The 24,364-nt window shown below is 50.4% G+C and overlaps 1 protein-coding gene across 1 annotated transcript in view; it reads right to left on the bottom strand.

Annotated features, from left to right (window-relative positions):
- Nucleotides 1-9,781: 9,781 nt before the first annotated feature.
- Nucleotides 9,782-24,364, bottom strand: part of LOC140398739 (uncharacterized) — a 196,020-nt gene continuing 181,437 nt past the window's right edge. Inside the window, exon 12 of the mRNA XM_072487749.1 lies at nt 9,782-9,943. Within this exon, the coding sequence (XP_072343850.1) occupies nt 9,782-9,943 (162 nt within the window). The remainder of the gene's footprint in view (nt 9,944-24,364) is intronic.

The following is a 24,364-nucleotide window of genomic DNA, read 5'->3' as shown; positions in this document are numbered from 1 at the left end:
CAGGGCCACAGCGGTGACGGCCTCTGCCACTTCCCTCCACAGACGCCGGCTGTGGCGTGGGGCAACTCTGCGGCCGTGCCCGGGATACAGGGCGTCCCTCCTCTGCTCCACCGCGTCCAGGAGCGCCTCCACATCGCGTGACTCGAACCTCGGGGCTGAGCGACGGCCAGCCATCCAGTCGGGTGTTGCGGTCGGGTGTTCCGGTCGGGTGGGGGGGAGCTGCGCGGCCTTATGAGCCGTCACGCCGTGCAGCGCGTATGACGCTGCACGGCGTGAACCACTGCGCAAGCGCGGATCCCGTTACGTCGCTGCTAGCCCATTTCGGGCCGGAGACTAACGGCCCATTTTTATGACGTGACGCAAGTGGGATTTGCGCCGTTCTTTGCGCCGATCGGCGGACGTTCCGCCGATAACGGAGAATTTCGCCCCAGAAGTCTGATTTGCGAATATAGTGGCAAAACCACTCCCTTGCCATTCTCCAATTGTTGATATGTGCCGTTTATATAGGCATTTGCAAAGTTGGCCCCAGAAAGGATTTCACCAATTCAACATTAACGACAAAGTTAGGTTAATAGAAATCCAGTATTACACAGAGGAGTGAACGACAGACAAGAACAGTCAGCATTTGTGTAGCCCCTTTCATTGTTACGACTCCCTGGCTAGGGCGCAGTCAATTCCAGTCCCCCCTTGACTCGGAGCCACAACATAAATTAATTAACCAATAATTCTTATAAACTTTGGTCCCAGACTGCTCCAATGACTTACAGACACTTGGGCCAGGATTCTTCAAAACTAAGTGTTGACGCCGGCGTAAACACCAGAGTGTTTCGCGTCGGCCTCAACGGGCCTCTTGGCCCAGCGATTCCGTGGCCCACAGCGGCCAGCACGGCGCTGCAGTGCTCCGCACAGCTCCGGCTGCCGACGTGCGGCCCTGCACTGCCAGCCGCTGGTCCGCGCATGAAGGTAGGCTCCCCGCAGATCGCGTGCGCCCGCCGATGGGTGGTCCCCGATCGCGGGCCTGGGCTGTCGTGGAGACCCCCCACCCCGGAGACTGACCCCACTGCCCCCCACCAGGGCGGCCACCGCAGCCACGACGCCGAGCTTCCGCCAGATTGAACCATACGTGAACCACGCCGGTGGGAACTCGGCCGGTTGACCGTGGAGAATCGCCATGGGGGGCCTCTTTCAGCGGCCCCCAACTGGCGCCGCGTCAATACGAGCACGCGCGACTGCCGCCGATTCTCCGCTCACCGTAGGTTCACGTCCCGGTGTTGGACCTGATTGCGGGTCTGACGCCCCATTCTCCGTTTCCGCGCCGAGCGTGATTTCGGCACGGAGGCTCGAAGAATCCTGGCCCAGATTTGTAAGTAAACCATTTATTCACAACAAGAAAAGAGTCAAAACGTGCAATAATTAAACTCGATCATGACCTACTAATCTATTACTTTCCCCTTTTGCCCACCCAACCCTCTACCCCAAAACACACACAAGACAGGTGCGCACAGATGGAGGAAAAGGGGTAAAATAATAGGGGATTAAAATGTGGGAGTCAGAGAGATGTGTTCTTATTGCTGATGTTGAAGTCTTTGCAGTTGGCTATCTTCTTGCAGGTTTAACTGGCTGTAGAGAGAGAGATAAACTGCCTCTTCAAAAGAACGTGCTTCACTCTACAAAATGGAGTCTGTCTGAGTTCGGCAGAACATCCCGGTTCATCATCCGCTGGGGCAGGCAAATAGCACATCTGCCGGGGAGGGGGTGGGGGGGGGGGGGGGGCGGGGGTCGGGACTTGTGGGAGGAAACCCTAGTATCCGGAGGAAACCCACGCAGACACGGGGAGAACGTGCAGACTCCGCACAGACAGTGACCCAAGCCGGGAATCGAACCTGGGACCCTGGCAGTATGAAGCAACAGTGCTAACCACTCTGCTACTGTGCCGCCCACATGAATAGGAAGCCACAATCAGAGGGTTTGGAGGGTTGGAGGTCTGCAGGAGATCATATGGATGGGGAGGGGGTGAGGCTAAGAGGTTAAGATTCTAGACTGGGTTTGGTGGCAGACTGGGAGCTGAAAAGCACAGGGTGACTGGTGAATGGATTTGATACGGGGTAAGATACAGACAGCAGACTCTGGGTGAGCGCAAATCTATGGAGACCAGACAATAAGAAGCCACCCAGGAGAGCGCTGGGATAGTTGAATCTGGATTTGAGAATGGTGTGTACGGGAATTTCAATAGTGGGTGATCTGAGGCCAGTGCAGGGATTGGTAATGAACAGAACTGAAAGCAGGCCATCTTTATGCATTGGGAAGATATGCGGTCAGAAAATAATGATGGAGTTGGGCAGCACGGTGGTGCAGTGGTTAGCACTGCTGCCTATGGCGCTGAGGACCCGGTTCGATCCCGGCCCTGGGTCACTGTCCGTGTGGAGTTTGCACATTCTCCCCGTGTCCGTGTGGATCTCACCCCCACAACCCAAAGATGTGCCGGTTAAGTGGATTGGCCACGCTAAATTGCCCCTTAATTGGAAGAGAATAATTGGGCACTCTAAATTTATTTTAAAAAGAAAAATGATGATGGAGTGAAATATGTTGGCAGGATTACACACAGTTTGGTTCCACCTGAGGGAGCGGCCTTGGAGGATTGGAACATCTGGTGAGGGGCTTATCACAGACGCTGAAAGCAATGGTTTCTGTCTTCGCAAAGTAGAGAAAATCTAGGCTCATCCAGGAAAGGGTGTGGCAGAAATGGTCTGGATGAATCAGGGATGTTGCAGGAGTTGGGAGAGATGATAGAGCGATATGGACTGAAGAAACTTGCCCTGAATATTTCACAAGAGCAGAAATATTCAATTTTGTTTGGTGAGCAGGTAAGAATCCCATTTAATCAGCCATCTTCATGGTTTCTCCCATTCCTGAGTCCAACCTAATCATGCACAATCTCAGCTAGTGGGTGTCATAGAGTCATTGAGCTGTAGAGTCATTTTACAGGTAGTGAGTTCCATATTCCCACCACCTTCAGGGTGAAAATCTGGGGCGTCATTCTCCGAGCCCCCGCCGGTTCGGAGAATGGCCGTTGGCCGCCGTGAATCCCGCCCCCACCGAAGTCTCCGATACCGGAGATTGGGCGGGGGCGGGAATCGGGCCGCGCCGGTTGGCGGGACCCCCCGGTCAATTCTCCGGCCCGGATGGGCCGAAGTCCCGCCCAGAAATTGCCTGTCCCGCCGGCGTAAATCAAAGCTGGTATTTACCGGCGGGACCAGGCGGCGTGGGCGGGCTCTGGGGTCCTGGGGGGGGCGCGGGGCGATCTGACCCCGGGGGGTGCCCCCCACGGTGGCCTGGCCCGCGATCGGGGCCCACCGATCCGCGGGCGGGCCTGTGCCGTGGGGGCACTCTTTCCCTTCCGCCTCCGCCACGGTCTCCACCATGGCGGAGGAGGAAGTGACTCTCCCCACTGCGCATGCACGGGAAACTGTCGGCGGCGGCTGACGCTCCCGCGCATGCGCCGTATTTCCGCGCCAGCTGGCGGGGCACCAAACGCCTTTTCCGCCAGCTGGCGGGGCGGAAATCCCTCCGGCGCCGGCCTAGCCCCTCAATGTTGGGGCTCGGCCCCCAAAGATGCGGAGCATTCCGCACCTTTGGGCCGGCGCGATGCCCGTCTGATTGGCGCCGTTTTTGGCGCCAGTCGGCGGACATCGCGCCGTTGGGGGAGAATTTCGCCCCTGTTTCCTCAAGTCCCTCTAAATGGTGTGGCTAAGGAGTTGGGAAATGGATAGGGGCACACAAAGTGTTTGGAGGGTCTTAGGGCTGCAGGAAGTCTACCAGTACTAAGAGGAAAGGTTTCTTCCTAACTGACCCACCTGTACATATGTGGGTTATTGTAGTTCTGTACAACGTCTCTTTAAGAACCGAGTAATGTGATCTGCATGACATCATAGACTACTTTGCGGGCTTTTGCCCTTAGTTTAGTACCAGCCTTTGTACAGTGAAAACCTATTTAATAAACCTCTGTTAATGTTATTTTCATCAGCAATCTATTTCTTTTGTACTGCTAGTCTAATGATACAACACTATCTGTGCCCCTCATAATTTTGTTCACCTCAATCAGGTCTCCCCTCAGCGATCTCTGCTCTAAGGAAAACAATCTCTGCCTATCCAGCCTCTCTTCTTAGATGAAATGCTCCAGTCCAGGCAACATCCTGGTGAATCTCCTTGGCATCAAATGAAAAATTAAAAGTGGTCAAATGAACTGCTGTTAGATTCTTGTCAATATAGATAGGCTGTCAGGAGATGCAGAATAGCATCTGGCTGGTTTTCACTCCTTTCCCATTGCAGAATGTTTCACATTCCCTCCTCACTAGAAACCCAGTGCATGAATTACCGACTCACAATTAAAAAAAATATATATATATTTATTAAAGTTTTTTAACACAATTTTTCTCCCTGACAAACAATAACCCCCCCCCGTAACAAAAAAAAAACGAGAAATCGCGCAGAGCAAGATATATACATGGCAAAATGATATATTTACACAGCTTTGTACACTGGCCCTCACCCGTACGTGCCAGTTTCCCCAACCCTTCATGTTATCTCTTGCTCATCCACCCTCCCAGGCAGTCCCCACTTTCTCCCCCCCCGCCCCGCTCCCCCCCCTCCCAGGACGTTCCCTCCCCCCCCACCCCCGCCAAGGTTGCTGCTGCTGCTGACCGACCTTCCTCTAACGCTCCGCGAGATAGTCTAGGAACGGTTGCCACCGCCTGTAGAACCCCTGCGCAGACCCTCTCAAGGTGAATTTAATCCTCTCCAACTTTATGAACCGAGCCATATTATTTATCCAAGCCTCCAGGCTGGGGGGCTTCGCCTCCTTCCACATTAGCAAGATCCTTCGCCGGGCTACTAGGGACGCAAAGGCCAGAATGCCGGCCTCTTTCGCCTCCTGCACTCCCGGCTCGTCCACTACTCCAAAAATTGCTAGCCCCCAGCTTGGCTTGACCCGGACTTTCACCACCTGAGATATTGCTCCCGCCACTCCTCTCCAGAACCCCTCCAGTGCCAGGCATAACCAAAGCATATGGACATGGTTCGCCGGGCTCCCTGAGCACCTTCCACATCTGTCCTCTACCCCAAAGAACCTACTCAACCTCGCCCCCGTCAAGTGCGCTCTGTGGACCACCTTAAATTGTATCAGGCTGAGCCTGGCACACGAGGAGGAGGAATTAACCCTACCTAGGGCAGCAGCCCACAGACCTTCCTCGATCCCCTCCCCCAGCTCCTCCTCCCATTTACCCTTCAACTCTTCTGCCAGCGCTTCCCCCTCTTCTTTCAAATCCTGGTGTATTTCCGACACCTTGCCCTCCCCGACCCATACACCCGAGATCACCCTGTCTTGAACTTCTTGTGCTGGGAGCAACGGGAATTCCCTCACCTGTCGCCTCACAAAAGCCCTCACCTGCATATATCTGAAGGCATTTCCCGGGGGTAACTCAAACTTCTCCTCCAGTGCCCCTAGGCTCGCAAACGTCCCGTCGATGAACAGGTCCCCCATTCTTCCAATCCCCGCCCGATGCCAGCTCTGGAACCCCCCGTCCATCTTCCCCGGGACAAACCGGTGGTTACCCCTGATCGGGGACCACACCGATGCTCCCATTGCATACCGGTGCCGCCTCCACTGGCCCCAGATCCTTCGTGTTGCCGCCACCACCGGGCTCGTGGTATACTTTGTCGGCGAGAGCGGCAGCGGTGCCGTCACCAACGCCCCCAGGCTCGTTCCTTCACAGGACGCCATCTCCATCCTCTTCCATGCCGCCCCCTCTCCCTCCATAACCCACTTGCGGATCATCGCCACATTTGCTGCCCAGTAGTAGCTGCCCAGGTTTGGCAGCGCCAACCCTCCTCGGTCCCTACTGCGTTCCAGGAACCCTCTCCTTACTCTCGGGGTCTTATTCGCCCACACAAACCCCATAATACTCCTGCCTACTCTCTTAAAAAAGGCCTTAGTGATCACGATGGGAAGGCACTGAAACACAAACAGAAACCTCGGAAGGACCACCATTTTGACCGACTGCACTCTACCCGCCAGCGAGAGCGGTAACATGTCCCATCTTTTGAAATCCGCCTCCATTTGCTCCACCAACCTCGTCAGATTCAGTTTATGTAGGGTCCCCCAACTCCTGGCTATCTGGATCCCCAGATACCGAAAGCTCCCCTCCGCCCTCCTCAGCGGTAGGTCCCCTATTCCTCTTTCTTGGTCCCCCGCCTGTAATACAAAGACCTCACCCTTCCCTACATTGAGCTTATAGCCCGAAAACTCCCCAAACTCCCTTAGAGTCTGCATGACCTCCACCATCCTCCGACTCACAATTTTAAACGTTGAGCGTCTCCAGCCCCCTCCATTAGACAGACAACCAACAAGGAGATGGAAACGGGAATTTTGCACAGTTGATCACACCAGCCTCCTCTAACACCTCTCCACTGGAATCCAGCACTGCCCAGGTCCTATTCTTATTTATCTAATTGTAACCAGAGTATTGCCATCAGTGGCTCCCTTCTCATTCTTACACTCACAGTTACCTCTGGTTCCGCCAAGGAGCCATCCTTGGTACCATCCTGTTTCTTTACATGCTGCCCCTCGGTTATAACAACTGAAATAATATCACTTTCCACGTGTACCCTAGCGACATCTATGGCGCGGTTTTCCATGTACTCTCCCCCCGTGGCGTATTTTGCGGTGGTGGATGCGGCCCGCCATTAGTTGGTAGCGGGATTGCCTGGACCCGCCTCTGTCAATGGGGTTTCCTGTTATTTGCACCTGGTGGCGGGGGGCGGGGGGTGGGGGGTGGGAGTGGGGGGTTGTTGGCACCATCCGGGGGACTGGAAGATCCCGCCGACGAAAGCGGCTGAAAAATTCCAGCCCTATTTCACCTCACCACAATGTCTTCCGGACCCTGCATGGTTCTCAATTGTATCTGCTTGTCCAATCTCCAATACGGGTTGAGCATAAATTGTCTCCAATAAAATATTTGGCAGACTTAAATCGCTGTCTTCAGTCTCGCCAATATACTTCATTCACCCCACCACCAATATACTTCAATCACTCTCCTCTTGGCAACTGTTTCAGACTGAATCAGACTGTCCGCAGCCTCGGTGTCATATTTCACCCTGAGATGAGCTTCCAATCACACTCACAATTCCCTCCACTGTAACACCGCCTGACTCTGCCCCTGTTTCAGCTCTTCTGCTTTGAAGCCCTGTTGCCATTAGAATTGACTATTTTAATAATAATATTAATCGTTATTGTCACAGGTAGGCTTACATTAACACTGCAATGAAGTCACTGTGAAAAGCCCCTAGTCGCCACTCTCCGGCGCCTGTTCGGGTACACAGAGGGAGAATTCAGAATGTCCAATTCACCTAACAGCGCGTCTTTCGGGCCTTGTGGGAGGAAACCGGAGCACCCGGAGGAAACCCACACAGACACAGGGAGAACGTGCAGACTCCGCACAGATGTGTATTCATAGGCTGCTAACAATAAAGCCTCGTGTTGAACTCGAGCTGAAACTATTGCTGGGGTAAGGTTTTATCCTCCTTAAATAACCCCAACAGAGGTTTGGGGTCAGTAACGACGATGAAATGTCATCCATAGGTGTATTGATGGAACTTTTTCACTCCAAATATTATGGCCAGTTCCACCTTTTCGATTTGCAAGTCAGCTTGTACAGCAGCATTCAAAGTCCTCGAGGCAGAGGCAATGAATTGGTCTTTCTGTGACATCGTCCGTTTTATGGACTAAAACTGCTCCGATTCCGTAAGGGCACACCTCACGGGTAAGAATGATCCCTTTTGAAAGGCAAAATGGACCAAGAGACTGGATGACTGGGAAGCCAATTTATCTTGTTCAAAGGCTTCTTTCTGATGCTCTTTCCAATATCGCCCCTAGTGCTTCTTGAGTAGTGTGAGTAAGGGTGTCAACATTGTTGAAAGGTTAGGAATAAATCTACCATAATAGTTCACCATTCCTAAAAAGGATTTAGATTTGATGTAATTTTTGGGGCCAGTGCTTGCTAAATTGCTTTGATCTTCTCCTCCATAGAGTGCAGCTCTGTGGCATCTACCCCAACCCTATTTCCGTCACGTCTTGAGCTTGGAACATACATTTCTCTCTTTTCAGCCTTACTCCGGCCTTCTTAAATATTTTAAAAACTCCTTCGAGATTTGCGAGCGCTCCTCTCCTGTAATCAGTAAATCATCGAGATAGACAATCACCTTGGGTGGATCCAGTGGTAAACTTTTCATTCTGTGTTTTGAAAATCGCACACGTAGCAGAGGCCCCAAAAGACAGCCGGGTATACTGGCATAAGCCTTTGTTCGTGTTTATAGCGAGAAATTCCCTGGATGTTTCGTCTAACTCTAATTGTCGGTATGCATGACTCATATCAAGTTTCGTAAAAATTAAGCCTCCTGCCAATTTGTAGTATAAATGATCAATTCTTGGCCCAATTTGGCTGCCCTATTCACAGTTAGTTTGTTATCCCGGCATATCCTGATGGTTCCATCTGGCTTCACCACTGGTACAAGTGGAGTTGTTCACTCCGAAAACTGTACAGATTTGATAATACCCAATACTTCTAGTTGCTTGAGTTCAGACTCAGCCTTTTTGTGTTAGGCACTGAAAAACATGAGTGTGACCTCAGGATCCATATAAATCTTTGCCTTTAGACTCTGTGCAATGCCTTATTCACCTTGGAAAATGTTTTGAAGACGTCATGAAGACCGCCTTGGTTAATTTGGAAGATTTCTAGCCAATTTAATCCAATTTGGCGAAGCCAATTCTGTCTCATCAGACTTGGCACTTGGTCCCTCCACTACCATTAAAGGCAGTTGAGCTTCTGGCAGTATCTTATGGTATTGTTGTTGTTCCTAGGATTCTTAAAGCTTCCCCTGCACATGTGGCTAGCCTGGCCATCATGCTTTTTAACTTCAGAGGCTGGACCGCAGCTTGCAAATAGCTATATGTTTGTTTGCCTACAACTGTAATGGAGGCCCCCATGTTCTTTTCATTTCTAAGTGGCCGACCACCTTTCATCAATGTCTTTTACCATTTTTTTCTTTCTTACTATATATTTAATTTCCCCCCCCCCCCGCCAATCTTATCCACCTTTCCTTCATCTTTCTCCTCTTTGCTTCCTGCTTCCCCCCCCCCCCCCCCCCCCCCCCCCCCACCCCCACATCTACAGTTCATCCTCTGATGTTAGTTTCTCTGCTGTTTGACCTTTCACATCTTTTGTTCTCTCTGGGGACTGCCATTAATCGCCTGTTGCACTCTCTGTAACTCCAGCGCCCTCCTCTCGGCACTTCCCATAGCTTAGTCAACCTCTAATGTCTTCTTTAAGGTAATTTCTGCGTCCGCTAACAATTTCTTTTTGATGGCCATGTCATTAACACCACAGACCAGCCTGTCTCCCAACATGTCATTGAGTGCAAACACAAACTCTCATTGTTCAGCCATTTGTTTTAGGCGTGCCATGAACACCTCAGTCATCTCCTCTGGGACTATTGCCATTGAATTGAACTTGATTGGTTGCATTATTATCGAGGGCTTGGGGTGATAATGTCCCTTGACTAATTAGGCAAGCTCCTTGAAAGGTTTTGAGTTGGGGGCATCTGGGGAAGTCAGACTCCTAAACAGGTTATATGTAGGATCCCCACAGGCTGTCAATAGGATTACCCTTTGTTTTTCTTCCCCCCCACCACAATTTAATTGACCTTTAAAAATTGTGATCTATATTCACTATTTCTCTGTATTGGGGTCAAATGGTTCTCGTTTGCCATAAAGAGGTATTTTGACACTCACATACTGCTTTAAGTAAAGGCTTTTACACGAGGTCTGCTCGCCTGGTTCCTGTAGCAGTTGAAAAGCACTCCAGTTGATCCACGTCGCCAATGTAATATCCTGACAGATGGACAATCGGCAAGTTGATTAACGAATAACGGTTCATTAAAGTAATAACTACATACAGAGTGAGATAAAAGGCTACCATGTTCCAAAACTCCTAACTAACTGGGAAAACTGCGCTCCTCCCCAGGGTTCATGTGCTCCAGCCCCATTGGCCGATCGGGACACATGACACTCTGGGAACTTACCCACCTGCTCTTAAAGGGGCACACTGCCACAGATACTGTTATAGAATCGTAGAATTGTTGCAGTGCATTCGGCCCATCTTGTGGGCACCGGCACTCCATATGAGCAATTCACTTTGTGCCAATCTCCCTCTCCAAATGTTTGTGTCTTCCCCCAATAACCTTGCACGTTCTTCCTTTTCAAAGAACAGTCTAATTCCTTTCTGAAAGCTTTGACTGAGCCGGCCTCCACCACACTCAAGCAGACCCTAGCTACGTGCTGCGTAAAAAGAGTTTTCATCATGTTGCCATTGTTTCTTTTGCAAATTACCTTCACTCTCTGCCCTGCCATTTGTGATCCGTCCACCAATGGGAAAACATTCTCCCTCTCTGCTCCGTCCCATCACCTCTCAAACGTCTTTGCTCCAATGAAGGCAGTTGGAACTTCTCCAACCTACATTCATAAATCTTTAGGGGGCAACAAAAAGCTACTAAAATAGCTATAAGGAAGAGTAAGATAGATTATGAGAGTAAACTTGCTCAGAATATAAAAACAGACAGTAAAAGTTTCTACAAATATATAAAACAAAAAAGAGTGGCTAAGGTAAATATTGCTACTTTAGAGGATGAGAGGGGAGATTTAGTAATGGGAGATGAAGAAATGGCTGAGGAACTGAACAGGTTTTTTGGGTCGGTCTTCACAGTGGAAGACACAAATAACATGCCAGTGACTGATGGAAATCAGGTTATGACAGCTGAGGACCTTGAGATGATTGTTGTCACTAAGGAGGTAGTGATGGGCAAGATAATGGGGCTAAAGGTAGACAAGTCTCCTGGCCCTGATGGAATGCATCCCAGAGTGCTAAAAGAGATGGCTAGGGAAATAGCAAATGCACTAGTTATAATTTAGCAAAATTCACTAGACTCTGGGGTGGTCCCGGCGGATTGGAAATTAGCAAACGTAACACCACTGTTTAAAAAAGGAGGTAGGCAGAAAGCAGGTAATTATAGGCCAGTTAGCTTAACTTCGGTAGTAGGGAAGATGCTGGAATCTATCATCACGGAAGAAATAGCGAGGCATCTGGATGGAAATTGTCCCATTGGGCAGATGCAGCATGGGTTCATAAAGGGCAGGTCGTACCTAACTAATTTAGTGGAATTTTTTGAGGGCATTACCAATGCGGCAGATAACAGGGAGCCAATGGATGTGGTATATCTGGATTTCCAGAAAGCTTTTGACAAGGTGCCACACAAGAGATTGCTGCATAAGATAAAGATGCATGGCATTAAGGGTAAAGTAGTAGCATGGATAGAGGATTGGTTAATTAATAGAAAGCAAAGAGTGGGGATTAATGGGTGTTTCTCTGCTTGGCTAGTGGTGTCCCTCAGGGTTCAGTGTTGGGCCCACAATTGTTCACACTTTACATAGATGATTTGGAGTTGGGGACCAAGTGCAATGTGTCCAAGTTTGCAGATGACACTAAGATGAGTGGTAAAGCAAAAAGTGCAGAGGATACCGGAAGTCTGCAGAGGGATTTGGATAGGTTAAGTGAATGGGCTAGGGTCTGGCAGATGGAATACAATGTTGACAAATGTGAGGTTATCCATTTTGGTAGGAATAATAGCAAAAGGGATTATTATTTAAATGATAAAATATTAAAACATGCCGCTGTGCAGAGAGACCTGGGTGTGCTAGTGCATGAGTCGCAAAATGTTGGTTTACAGGTGCAACAGGTGATTAAGAAGGCAAATGGAATTTTGTCCTTCATTGCTAGAGGGATGGAGTTTAAGGCTAGGGAGGTTATGCTGCAATTGTATAAGGTGTTAGTGAGGCCACACCTGGAGTATTGTATTCAGTTTTGGTCTCCTTAACTGAGAAAGGACGTACTGGCGCTGGAGTGTGTGCAGAGGAGTTTCACTAGGTTAATCCCAGAGCTGAAGGGGTTGGATTACGAGGAGAGGTTGAGTAGACTGGGACTGTACTCGTTGGAATTTAGAAGGATGCGGGGGGATCTTATAGAAACGTATAAAATTGTGAAGGGAATAGATAGGATTGATGCGGGCAGGTTGTTTCCACTGGTGGGTGAAAGCAGAACTAGGGGCCATAGCCTCAAAATAAGGGGAAGTAGAGTTAGGACTGAGCTTAGGAGGAACTTCTTCACCCAAAGGGTTGTGAATCTATGGAATTCCTTGCCCAGTGAAGCAGTTGAGGCTCCTTCATTAAATGTTTTTAAGATAAAGATAGATAGTTTTTTGAAGAATAAAGGGATTAAGGGTTATGGTGTTCGGGCTGGAAAGTGGAGTCCAAAAATGATCAGCCATGATCTCATTGAATGGCGGAGCAGGCTCGAGGGCCCAGATGGCCTACTCCTGCTCCTAGTTCTTATGTTCTTATAACTGAAGTTCCTCATTCTCGTGAATCCTTCCTGCTCTCTCGCCAATGCCTTCACCACCTTCCAAATGTTTAGTGCCCAGAAGTGGACGCAGTGCTCCAGCTGGGGTCGAACTACTGCTTTACAGAAGTTCAACATAACCTCCTTGCTCTTGTACTTTATGCTCCTATTAATAAAGCCGAGGATAACGTATGCTTACTGCTCACTCAACCTGTCCTGCCGGATTCAATGGCTTAGGAACAGATACACCCAGGTGTCCTGTCGCCCCCCCCCCCCCTTTTGTTTTATTTTACACTGTCTCTTCATTCTCTTTGTATCAAAACAAATCACTTCACATTTCTCCACGTTTACTTTCATCCGCCACGTGGCTGCCAATTCCACCAACTTGTCTATGCCCTCTTGAAGTTCAACATTATCTTTCTCACAATTCAAACTGCTGCCAAGTCTTGTATAATCTTGAATTTTGAAATTGTGCTCAGGTCACCAAGGTCTCGGCCAATAACATGTCTCAGGAAAAGCAAGGGTCCCAACACTGACACCTGCAGAACACTACTATGAAACTTCCCGCAGCCCACAAACTATCCATTAATCACTAATTACTGTTTCCTGTCACCCAGCCAATTTCTTAACAATGTTGCTACTGTTCTCTTTATTTCATGAGCTGTAACTTTGCTCACATGTCTGCTGTGCGGCACTGTGTCAAATGACGTTTGGAAGCCCATGTACACCACATCAACAGCATTGCAACTCTCTCTTCCTGTAGTAATCTGGCATGGCCTGGTTGTTAGGCCAGATAAAATTGGACACTTTAAAAAAAGAATGGCACATTTTAAATCAACCTGCAGTCAACTTCAGATGGCAATTAGAACTTGGGCAAACTTTGAATACACTGAAGCCCAGGCAAGGTGCCAGGACGTATCTGAACCTGCCCCATCAATAGTTGAGTCAATCAATCACCAGTCAAGAGGTAATTAGCTGGTTCCGGTGGCGGCTATGAAGGAGTAAGTCGCACATTTGGTGGCTCCCGCTCTGGTCGGACTTTTGGACCTTTCCCCCCGATTTTCTCCCAGGCTTGAATTGTAAAACTGATGACAGAGGCAATTGTGTACTGAATTCCCACATCGATGCATGGCGAGAAGGACTAGAAGTGCTCGTAAAGGCAGAAACAGAAAGACAGAGAAGGCTTGGGCTGAAGCTGCAGCGGGAGACAGCATGGCGGAGGACCGGGCCTCTGGTTTGTCGACCCAGCGGTCAACGGAGCAGCTGATGCAAGTTATTCAGGAAGGCTTCGCTAAGCAGAAACGGGGCTGCTTGGACCCGATAAAAGAGTCAATTGAGCGGCTGGCGCTTAGATTGGATGCCCAAGATCAGGCGATCCAGAAGGTAGAGAAGGTGCTGGCTGAGCAGGAGGAACATCAAACTGTGGTGGAGTTGGAGGTGGGGATGCTGAGAGACCAGAAGAAGAAGCTCCTGGAGAAGGCGGAGGACCTAGAGAAAAGGTCCCGGAGGAGTCCGAAGGAGCGGACGCTGTGGCATTCATCGCAAACATGTTTGAGAAGCTGCTGGGGGATGGGGCATTCTCCCGGCCCTTGGAGGTGGACAGGGCTCACAGAGCGCTCGCGAGGAAGCCGCGAATGGGAGACCCCCCTAGGGCAATGGTGGTGAGATTCCACATGTACTTGAATAAGGAGCGCATTCTACAGTGGGCCAAGCAGGCACAGAGCTGTAAGTGGGACAACAGTATCCTGCAGGTTTACCAAGACTTGAGTGTAGAGGTGGCCAGGAGAAGAGCAGGCTTCAACCAGATTAGGTCGATTCTTATTCAGAAAAAGGTGAAGTCCGGACTGTTGTATCCGGCCCGTCTCTGGGTCACGCATGAGGAACAGCACATTTTTTTGAGTCGCCTGAGGACGCGCTGGATTTCGAGAAAAGGAAAGGACTGGTGGTGGACTGAGAACTTTTGAACTTTGCTGCAACATTCTTGTTTTTTATTCCTGTTCTTTCAAAAAAAAAAGTTTCTCGTTTTTCATTTTGTGGAAGTTGTTTGTAATGCCTTTTGCATTGATTTGGGACCAGCGGTAGAGCTGAGTGAGTTAAGGTTTTCATTTGCACTGTTGGGGGATGGAAGTGTGCTTGCTTAGATCTTGGTGTTTTTCTGTCGGGCAATTGTGTGGGGATTGTTTGATGTTGGAGTATGTTTGTATGAGCGGGGGAGGGAGGGAACAATAGGTGGAAGACAATCCGGCGCCAGGGATGGGGGCCACCAAGCTAGCTGGGCGGGCTAGCTCATGGAAGCACAGTGGGGGGGGGGGGTGCATATGTTCGGTTTATTAAAGGGGTTGGGATACAGACTGTTGTTACTAGGGGGGGAGGGGGGTAAATGTTCTGCTGATGAGGGAGGGGCTTGGGCTAAGGGACAGAGAGGAGGTTGGGGGCGGAGGCTGCCTGGGGACGGACCGGTGGGGGCATGGAGGATGGGCTGGAGGCGGGCCCAAAAAAGGGGATGGCTGATCGGCGAAGGGGGGAGGGGGCAATGAGCCCCCCAACTAGGCTGATCACCTGGAATGTTCGAGGGTTAAATGGGCCGGTCAAGAGGGCACGTGTGTTCGCGCATCTTCGGGGACTGAAGGCGGACGTGGTAACGTTGCAGGAGACGCATCTTAGAGTAACTGACCAGATTAGATTGAGGAAAGGCTGGGTCAGTCAGGTCTTCCACTCGGGACTGGATTCAAAGACTAGAGGGGTCGCAATCCCGTTCAATCAGCGGGTGGTGTTTGAAGCGGGTAGAATAGTCTCAGATGTGGGAGGTCGGTACATTATGGTCAGCGGGAAACTGCAGGGGGTGCAGGTGATATTAGTAAATGTGTATGCGCCAAATTGGGATGATGTGGAGTTTATAAAGAGGATGCTGGGGAAGATACCGGACCTGGACTCGCGGTTGGTCATGGGAGGGGACTTCAACACAGTTATTGACCTTGGCTTGGACCGGTCAAGCTCGAGAACAGGCAGGGTACCAGCAATGGCAAAGGAACTGAAAGGGTTCATGGAGCAGATTGGTGTGGGGGGGGGTTGGATCCATGGAGATTTGGGCAGCCGAGGGTGAAGGAGTTCTCCTTCTACTCACACGTGCATAAAGCGTACTCCCGGATTGATTTCTCTGTTTTGAGCAGGGCCTTACTGGCAGGGGTGGTGGACACGGGGTACTCGGTGATCACAATCTCAGACCATGCTCCGCACTGGGTTGACCTGCAGGTTAGTAAAGGCAGTAACCAGCGCCCGCAATGGAGGTTAGATGTGGGACTTTTGGCAGACGAAGGGGTGTGCGAGCGGCTGAGGAAATGTATTCAGAACTACCTGCAGGTCAACGACACGGGGGAAATTTCAGCAGCGGTGGTCTGGGAAGCACTGAAGGCGGTGGTCAGAGGGGAGCTGATCTCGATACGGGCCCACAGGGAGAAGGTGGACAGGGCAGAGACGGACCAACTGGTAAAGGAGATGCTATAGATCAATAGGAGGTATGCAGAGGCCCAGAGGCAGGGCTATTAAGGGAATGGCGGAGGCTAGAGGCGGAGTTTGGCTTGTTAACCACAGGGAGGGCGGTGGAGCAGCTGAGAAAGGCGAGGGGGGTGATCTATGAGCATGGAGAGAAGGCCAGCAGAATGCTTGCACAGCAGCTTAGAAAGAGGGAGACAGCTAGGGAGACAGAGAAAGTAAATGACGGAGATGGGAACCTGGTTGGAGATTCAACAGGGGCGAATAAGGCGTTTAGAGATTTCTACAGTAGGCTGTACAGGTCGGAACCCCCTACGGGGCCGGAGGGGATGAGGCACTTCTTGGAGGTGCTGAATTTCCCAAAGGTGGACGGGGAGCGGGTGGAAGGGCTGGGGAGCCCGATCAGGTTGGAAGAGATAATGGAGGGTCTGAAGGCCATGCAGTCGGGTAAAGCCCCGGGGCCGGACTGGTACCCAGTGGAGTTTTATAAAAAGTTCTCTGGGATATTGGGGCCGATGTTGATGAGGATGTTCAATGAGGCAAGGGAAAGAGGGGTGCTGCCCCCGACGATGTCACAGGCCACAATTTTGCTGATTCTGAAGCGGGACAAGAACCCGGAGCTGTGTGGGTCCTACAGGCCAATATCCCTGTTGAATGTGGATACTAAATTGCTGGGCAAAATTTTGTCCTCCAGGATTGAGGATTGTGTCCCGGACGTTATTGGGGAGGACCAGACTGGGTTTGTTAAGGGTAGGCAGTTGGTGGCTAATGTAAGAAGGTTGTTAAACGTGATCATGATGCCCTGGAAGGTAGGGAGGTGGAGGTAGTGATCGCAATGGATGCAGAAAAGACTTTTGATCGGGTAGAATGGGATTATCTGTGGGAGGTACTGGGACGGTTCGGATTTGGGTGGGGCTTGATTGACTGAGTCAGGTTGCTGTATCAGGCTCCTGTGGCAAGCATACGGACAAATAGGACAACATTGGACTATTTTAGACTGCACCGGGGGAACGAGACAGGGATGCCCCCTCTCCACACTGTTGTTTGCGCTAGCTATAGAGCCGTTGGCAATTGCTCTGAGAGCCTCAAGGGGCTGGAAGGGACTGGTCCAGGAGTGGGGGGTGGAGCACAGAGTCTCGCTCTGTGCAGATGACCTGCTTCTGTATGTATCGGACCCAATAGAGGGGATGGAAGAAATCATGAGGATTTTAGGGGAATTTGGCCGGTTTTCGGGGTATAAGCTAAATATGGGGAAAAGTAAGATGTTTGCGGTCCAGGCGAGGGGACAGGAGAGGCGATTGGGGGAGCTGCCGTTTAGATTAGTAGGGGGAAGCTTTAGGTATCTAGGCATCCAAGTGGTGCGGGAATGGGACCGGCTGCATAAATTAAATCTGGCCCGACTAGTAGACCAAATGAAGGACGATTTTCGGAGATGGGACGCGATCTCGTTGTCATTAGCTGGGAGGGTGCAGACGGTGAAGATGGCGGCCCTCCCGTGATTCCTGTTTGTATTTCAGTGTCTCCCCATCTTTATTCCGCGGTCCTTTTTTAAACGGGTCAACAAAGTGGCTTCGTTTGGGCGGGCAAGACCCCGTGAGTAAGGAAGGTAATGCTTGAGCGGAGTCGGGGAGAGGGCGGGCTGGCGATGCCAAATTTTAGTAACTATTACTGGGCGGTGAATATAACCATGATCAGGAAGTGGGTGGTGGGGGAGGGTCGGCATGGGTGCGTATGGAGGCGGCTACATGCAAGGGCACCAGTCTGGGGGCATTGGTAACTGCGCCTCTGTCATTCCCGCTGGCACGGTACTCCACCAGCCCCGTGGTGGTGGCGGCCCTGAGAGTCTGGGGGCAATGGAGGAGACATGTGGGAGCAGAGGGAGCATCGGTCTGGTCCCCAATCTGTAATAATCACCGGTTTGCCCTGGGAAGTATGGATGGGGGGTTCCGGATATGGCGGAGAGCAGGGATTGAGAGGATGAGGGATTTGTTTATAGGAGGGAGCTTTCCGAGTATGAGGGCGCTGGAGAAGTTTGGGTTGGCGAGGGGGAACAAATTCAGGTATCTGCAGGTGCGGGACTTCCTACGTAAACAGGTGTCAACCTTCCCACTCCTGCCACTAAGGGGGATTCAGCACAGGGTAGTTTCCAGAGGGTGGGCATGAGAAGGGAGCGTCTCTGACATTTACAAGGAACTTGTGGGGTCAGAGGAGACGCAGACCGAGGAACTGAAGTGCCAGTGGGAGGAGGAGCTGGGAGGAGAGATAGAGAATGGTCTATGGGCGGACTCGTTGAGTAGAGTCAACGTGTCCGCAACATGTGCCAGGCTCAGCCTGCTATAATTCAAGGTCGTTCATCGGGCTCACATGACAGCGACCCGGATGAGCAGATTCTTTGGGGTGGAAGACAGGTGTGCAAGATGTGTGGGAGGACCAGCAAACCACGTCCACATGTTCTGGACATGTCCGAAGCTTAGGGGATTCTGGCAGGGGTTTGCAGACGTCATGTCCACTGTGTTAAAAACAAGAGCGGCACTGAGTCCAGAGGTGGAGATTTTCGGGATGTCGGAAGATCCGGGAATCCAGGAGGAGAAAGAGGCAGACGTTCTGGCCTTTGCTTCCCTGGTAGCCCGGAGACGGATACTATTAGCTTGGAGGGACTCAAAGCCCCCGAAGTCGGAGACCTGGCTATCGGACATGGCTAGCTTTCTCTGTTTGGAGAAAATCAAGTTCGCCTTGAGAGGGTCACTGTTAGGGTTCGCCTGGAGGAGGCAACCGTTCGTCCACTTCTTCGCTGAAAATTAATTGTCAGCAGAAGGGGGGTTAGTTTAGCTTATAGTAGGGGGTTAATAAAGGTGAGACCTGTAAGGAAGGGAGACGGCTTTTGCACTATGTTTATAGTTTCATGTACATTGTTTATTTCATCGTTGTTACAATACCAAAAATACCTCAATAAAGTGTTTATTAAAAAAAAAAGGTAATTAGCTCTACTCACGAATCGATTGTACAATGTTACATACAGACAACGCACCAGGAAATTGACCCCGATGTTCAGCTGGTAACTCCACTGGATGGTGTTGCTCCCGCCCTGTGACCTCATCGGCTGGGGGCCGGAACATTCTGGAAAGGCATGGGGAGGGGTATAAGAATCAAACCGTCGCACCTTCCAGCAGTGAAGATTCCAGGCGGCACAGGAGGAAGGAAGCAGCGTGTGAGACCCACCTGCCCAACTAAGACAGACCCGGGGGAAATCGAGACTCAGAGAATCAGACCCGCAGCACGGCTGTGTTCAATGGGTAGTATCATGATGTATTTTCGGACCATTTAGAAATGTTTTGGATTAATTTAAGGGTAACTGATTTTTACTGGGTTTATTCATAAATTTAGAAAACCCATTCATTTTTTTCTCCCAAAAAAGGGGGCAATTTGGCATGGCCAATCCACCTACCCTGCACGTCTTTGGGTTGAGGGGACAAAACCCACACAGACACGGGGAGAATGTGCAAACTCCACACGGACAGTGACCCAGGGCCGGGAGTGAACCCTGGTCCTCAGCGTTGTAGGCAGTAGTGCTAACCACTGAGCCACCGTGCCACCCTGCCATGTGCGCCTTTGTTATGGGCAGTAATGATATAACTAAATTTGAAAACTTTGTTCTCTTTCCCCCCCCCCCCCAACTGGTAGAGATTTCATTACTTTCTCTGTAAATTCATTACAAATCAAATTGGCTGATCGAGCATGATGATCGAGTGAAGATTATGGATTTTAATTATCTTTTAAATTGACAGATACATCGAAACCAAATTAATTAATTTGGCTCCAGGGCGAGTGTGTCTTTCTGCTTTTGGTTTAAATACAGACGAATCACGAGTCACGGCCAACAGGTCTAGTAGCTGCAGGATTGCGCTGTCACAACATAATGGCGATGGGGACGTAAAACTTTTCCTTTTGTGGAAAGGGTAACTCATTCAGACTTCACTGTTGCTCTTTGAATTAAGGGGGGGGGGGGGCGGGGTTGTGAGGGCCACAAAGAAACCGGCATGAGTTGTAGAATGGAAAGAAATAACATTTATTTACAATTACATATATATACAGCAGCAGCAGCAATACTCTCTTGCTGCTCACTCCTCTCTGGCTGGTTCCAGACTGGCCAGCTCTATTTATGTAGCAACTCTGCTAATGATTTCTCCGCCCCCCTCATTGGGGAAGCTCATGCACTAAGAATTGTGGGACTGCCATTAGTCCCCAGCCAATGGTAAGCAGGCAGGTTATAACGTCCTTCACCCCCAAAGTCCAAGGAATCCACCGAAGACCCTGACGAAGGAGGGCGTCGGACTCGTTTTGCCGCAGACCGGACACTATTTGCCCAAGGTGTTGGATCGGGCGGCGTGTAATGAGACGGAGAACGGCGCTTCCATGATGAACGGCGAAACGGTTGTACATCCACTGCCTGTGGGCCCGAGGTCTCCCCCTCTGAGGCGTCCTATGTCTCCATCTCGGAGTCGGAGTCCACTGCCTCCGTCATCTCGGCATCCCTATCTCCATGCGGTTCTGCAACGACCTGCGCAGGCTTTGAGTGCGGCAGCAGAGGAAGATTGTGAGGAAAACTCTCCACTGTGGCTGTGTCACCGGGTGCAAACTGCCAAATCGGCTGATGCCGAGAAAGGCCATGTCCCTGCCGTTCTTGAGTGCGGCATACTTTTGCGTCAATGTCCGGGAAAACCATGCTAACCAAGGCGGGTATGAAGTCTCCGGCCCATTAGGAGTTCCGCGGGAGCTAACCCAGTCACCGCATGTGGAGTGGTCCTGTATGAAAACTAAAAACAAGCCAGTCTCGTGTCCATAGACCCGGGAGACTGCTTCCTTCGCCTGAAAGACGAACTTTGTACAACGTAAATGGACTCCAGCCTCAGAAAAGCGTCTAAGGACAGCCTCCAAATCTTCCAAATGTTCCTGCTCCGACGTCCCTGTAATCAAAACGTCATCTAAGTAGACAGCGACACGCGGTAAAGCTCTCAAGATTCCCTCCATGACACGTTGAAAGATAGCGCAGGCAGAGGATACCCCAAAGGGCAATCTTGTATATTCATACAGGCCCCGGTGTGTATTAATAGTTACATATGGCTGGGAGGCAGGGTCCAGCTCCAACTGTGGGTAGGTGTGACTCATATCTAATTTCGTGAACGAGAGTCCGCCTGCAAGCTTCGCGTAGAGATCCTCTACGCGAGGCATTGGATATCAGTCGAGCCAGGAAGCCATATTCACTGTAAGCTTATAGTCGCCGCACAAGCGAACTGTGGCATCTGGCTTCATTACAGGTACAATTGGTGCTGCCCAGTCAGCGAAACGGACGGGCCTCCAAGGACTCCAAACGAGTGAGCTCCCCTTCTACCTTCTCGAGCAAGGCGTAAGGCACCAGGCGCACCTGTAAATAGCGCGGCCTGGCTCCTGGTTTGACTTGGATATGGGCAACGGCCCCTTTTATTTTCCCCAAACTGGGCTGGAATACATCTGGGTACCGTCCTAGTACCTCCGTCAACGCTCCAGAACCTGTTTGGAGGATGTGCTGCCACATCAGCCGTAAATGGCGTAACCAGTCCCAACCCAACAGGTTGGGCCCATGGCCGCGCACCACGATAAGTGGGAAACGCCCCTCCTGTCGTCCATAAGAAACAGGAGTCATCGTAGCTCCTGCAATGTCCAATGGTTCCCCCATGTAGGTGGCCAACCTGGCCTGTGTATCGGTTAATGTAAGGGTCTGTATACCCTGCTTGATGTGGTCGAATGTCCTCTGGGCGATCACGGAGACCGCTGAGCCAGTGTCCAACTCCATCTCAAGCGGGTGACCATTGACCTGTACTGTCACCTTACTGGGGGCCTCACGGGGGCACACAATGCAGCTGCAGGCAGTTGGCCTCCGTCTCCACGCCCTCGGGAGTAATCGCCGCAGGTTCATCCAAATGGAAGGTACGGCCCCTGGGCTGGTCCCAGTTTCGGTCGGAACGACGGTGCCTCTGGCGCCCCCAGGACCAGTGTTCACGATGGGGTTGGCACCCACAAGTCTGACACTGACATGGCTCCTCATCCATTGGTTCTGGAGAAGGCTCCCTTCGGGGCGGAACGTCCGACGGCCTGGACGCCGCCCCGCCCAAAGTACCGCAGGGGTGTGGAGACGTTTTTGGACGGAAGGGGTTGCGCCCCAAGGCATGCACCTCCATTCCCTGTAGCTCCTGCACTCCCCGTTCTGCGCTCTCTTGAGACAATACTATTTGAATGGCCTGTTGAAAAGTCAATGTTGGCTCGACTAACAACTTTCTCTGGGTGGCCGCGTTGTTAATACCGCAAACCAAATGGTCACGTAATATTTCTGACAAAGTTTCACCACAGTCACAGTACTCCGCAATCCTGCGTAGCCTGGATAGAAACTCTGCAAGGGATTCTCCTGGGGTCCTCTCCGGTAAAGCTGGGCTATCGTGGACGGGGTTGGGTTAAAATGTTGCCCTACTAAGGTCACAAGTTCATCAAACGTCTTGGTGTCCAGCACAGCTGGGTACATAAGGCTCCTAATCACCACAAACGTATGTGGGCCACAGGCGGTGAGCAATATGACCACCTAGCTCTTGTTTTTGGTGATGTTGTTTGCCCGGAAATAGTAACGCATCCGTTGTGCGTACTGGTTCCAGCTTTCCAGCGCAGCATCAAAAACATCCAAACGTCCGTACAGAGGCATGGTATAATAGAAAACAACTTCCAACCTGTATCCAACAAAAATCCAGGGAGGTGGCTTCAGCAGCGTAGACAGCTATTCACTTTAACTCTCGTCGGCAGTTTTGTGAGGTCCACAAAGAATCCGGCATGAGTTGTAGAATAGAAAGAAAATGGGAAGCTCATACTCCCTAAAGATTGTGGTATTGCCATTAGCCCCCAGCCAGTGGTAAGCAGGCAGGTTATAACAGTTTCTCCGTCCCGCTGCGGCAGATTTCTGATGCGGCTCGCTGGCGGGATTCTCCGTTTCGCCGGCTTGCCAATGGGGTTTCCCATTGTGGGGCAGCCCTACGCCGCCGGGAAATCCCTGGGCTGCCGGCAAAATGGAGCATCCCGACGGCGGAGAAATCAGCCCAAGGTTTTTGTGATTAGCTACACTTAACTTCCACGTCAATTGCAGTTCTGATGATTTGACCTCTCTTAAAACTGACGTGCTGGAATACAATTGTTCCCGAGATCTAATTGATTAAAAAGCAATAAGTGAAAATAGCAACTCTATAAAAGGGGATAATAAGCACATTTTAATTTTTGACAACTAAAGGGCAATAGCAGTTACTCTGTGTGGGCTTTTGATTTTCAAAACGGTTTTGTTGTTCGAAAGGAGATAAATTAAACATTCTCAGTCTACGGTGTCCCCATTTGAATCTGGGACATTTTATAATTAATATTTGTTTTTGTTTTTTTGCTGTAACTCAAATACTGTATGCTTGAACATATATAATCTATTGTTTAATTCTGTGCATTTATCTGCAAACAGTTTAGAAATTAATGACTTTCTGTCAAAGGATAATGGCTGTTATGTGTTAATAGAGTACCCAATTCATTTTTTCCAATTAAGGGGCAATTTAGCGTGGCCAATCCACCTACCCTGCACATATTTTGGGTTGTGGGGTCGAAACCCTCGCAAACACGGAGAGAATGTGCAAACTCCACACGGACAGTGACCCAGAGCCGGGATCGAACCTGGGACCTCGGCACCGTGAGGCAGCAGTGCTAACTTCTGCACCACTGTGGTGCCCTGGCTGGCATGTGTTCAAGAGTGAGGTGATTTACAGGTGGGGAGAGAATGCTAAATTTGGGGAGTGTCAGTGAAGCTGCAACAGATGGTGGGATTCTTCCATTGCTTAATTATCTGGGGTTAGGGAATGGTGTCAAAATCGTAAAGGAAATCACTTGGTGGGACAATATTTGGGATTGGGACTCCAACATTCAAATTCATCCATGGGACTGCCTCCTGTCACATCTGACTATAATAGGCATTCTGCTGATGGCTGTCTACCAAACCATCCTCACACTCAAGCTCGGCCGATGGAAGAAGGAATTAATGCAGCGCCTGGACGCAGAAACCGTGATTCGAGGCCGCGAAATGTATTAAGGACTCTAGTTTTAATGTTTGAAGTATCTATTTCTTGTGCATTTATTCTCTATTCAAATTTTGCATTTAGTTTATGACTTTGTGGAATATATGTGTGTCGGGTTAGGATGCAGGAATGTTAGCCCACAATTCTGATACTTGCTCTTCCGGTGACTTGGTTGGGGTTGTGTGATCCGGTTCGCTGACTGATGCGACCATCAATTCACACGAGACGATTAGCAGAAGTGAACAG

This window comes from Scyliorhinus torazame, chromosome 21, assembly GCF_047496885.1.
Source record: "Scyliorhinus torazame isolate Kashiwa2021f chromosome 21, sScyTor2.1, whole genome shotgun sequence".
Taxonomy (NCBI): domain Eukaryota; kingdom Metazoa; phylum Chordata; class Chondrichthyes; order Carcharhiniformes; family Scyliorhinidae; genus Scyliorhinus; species Scyliorhinus torazame.
This window is presented reverse-complemented; position numbering and strand designations above follow the sequence as displayed.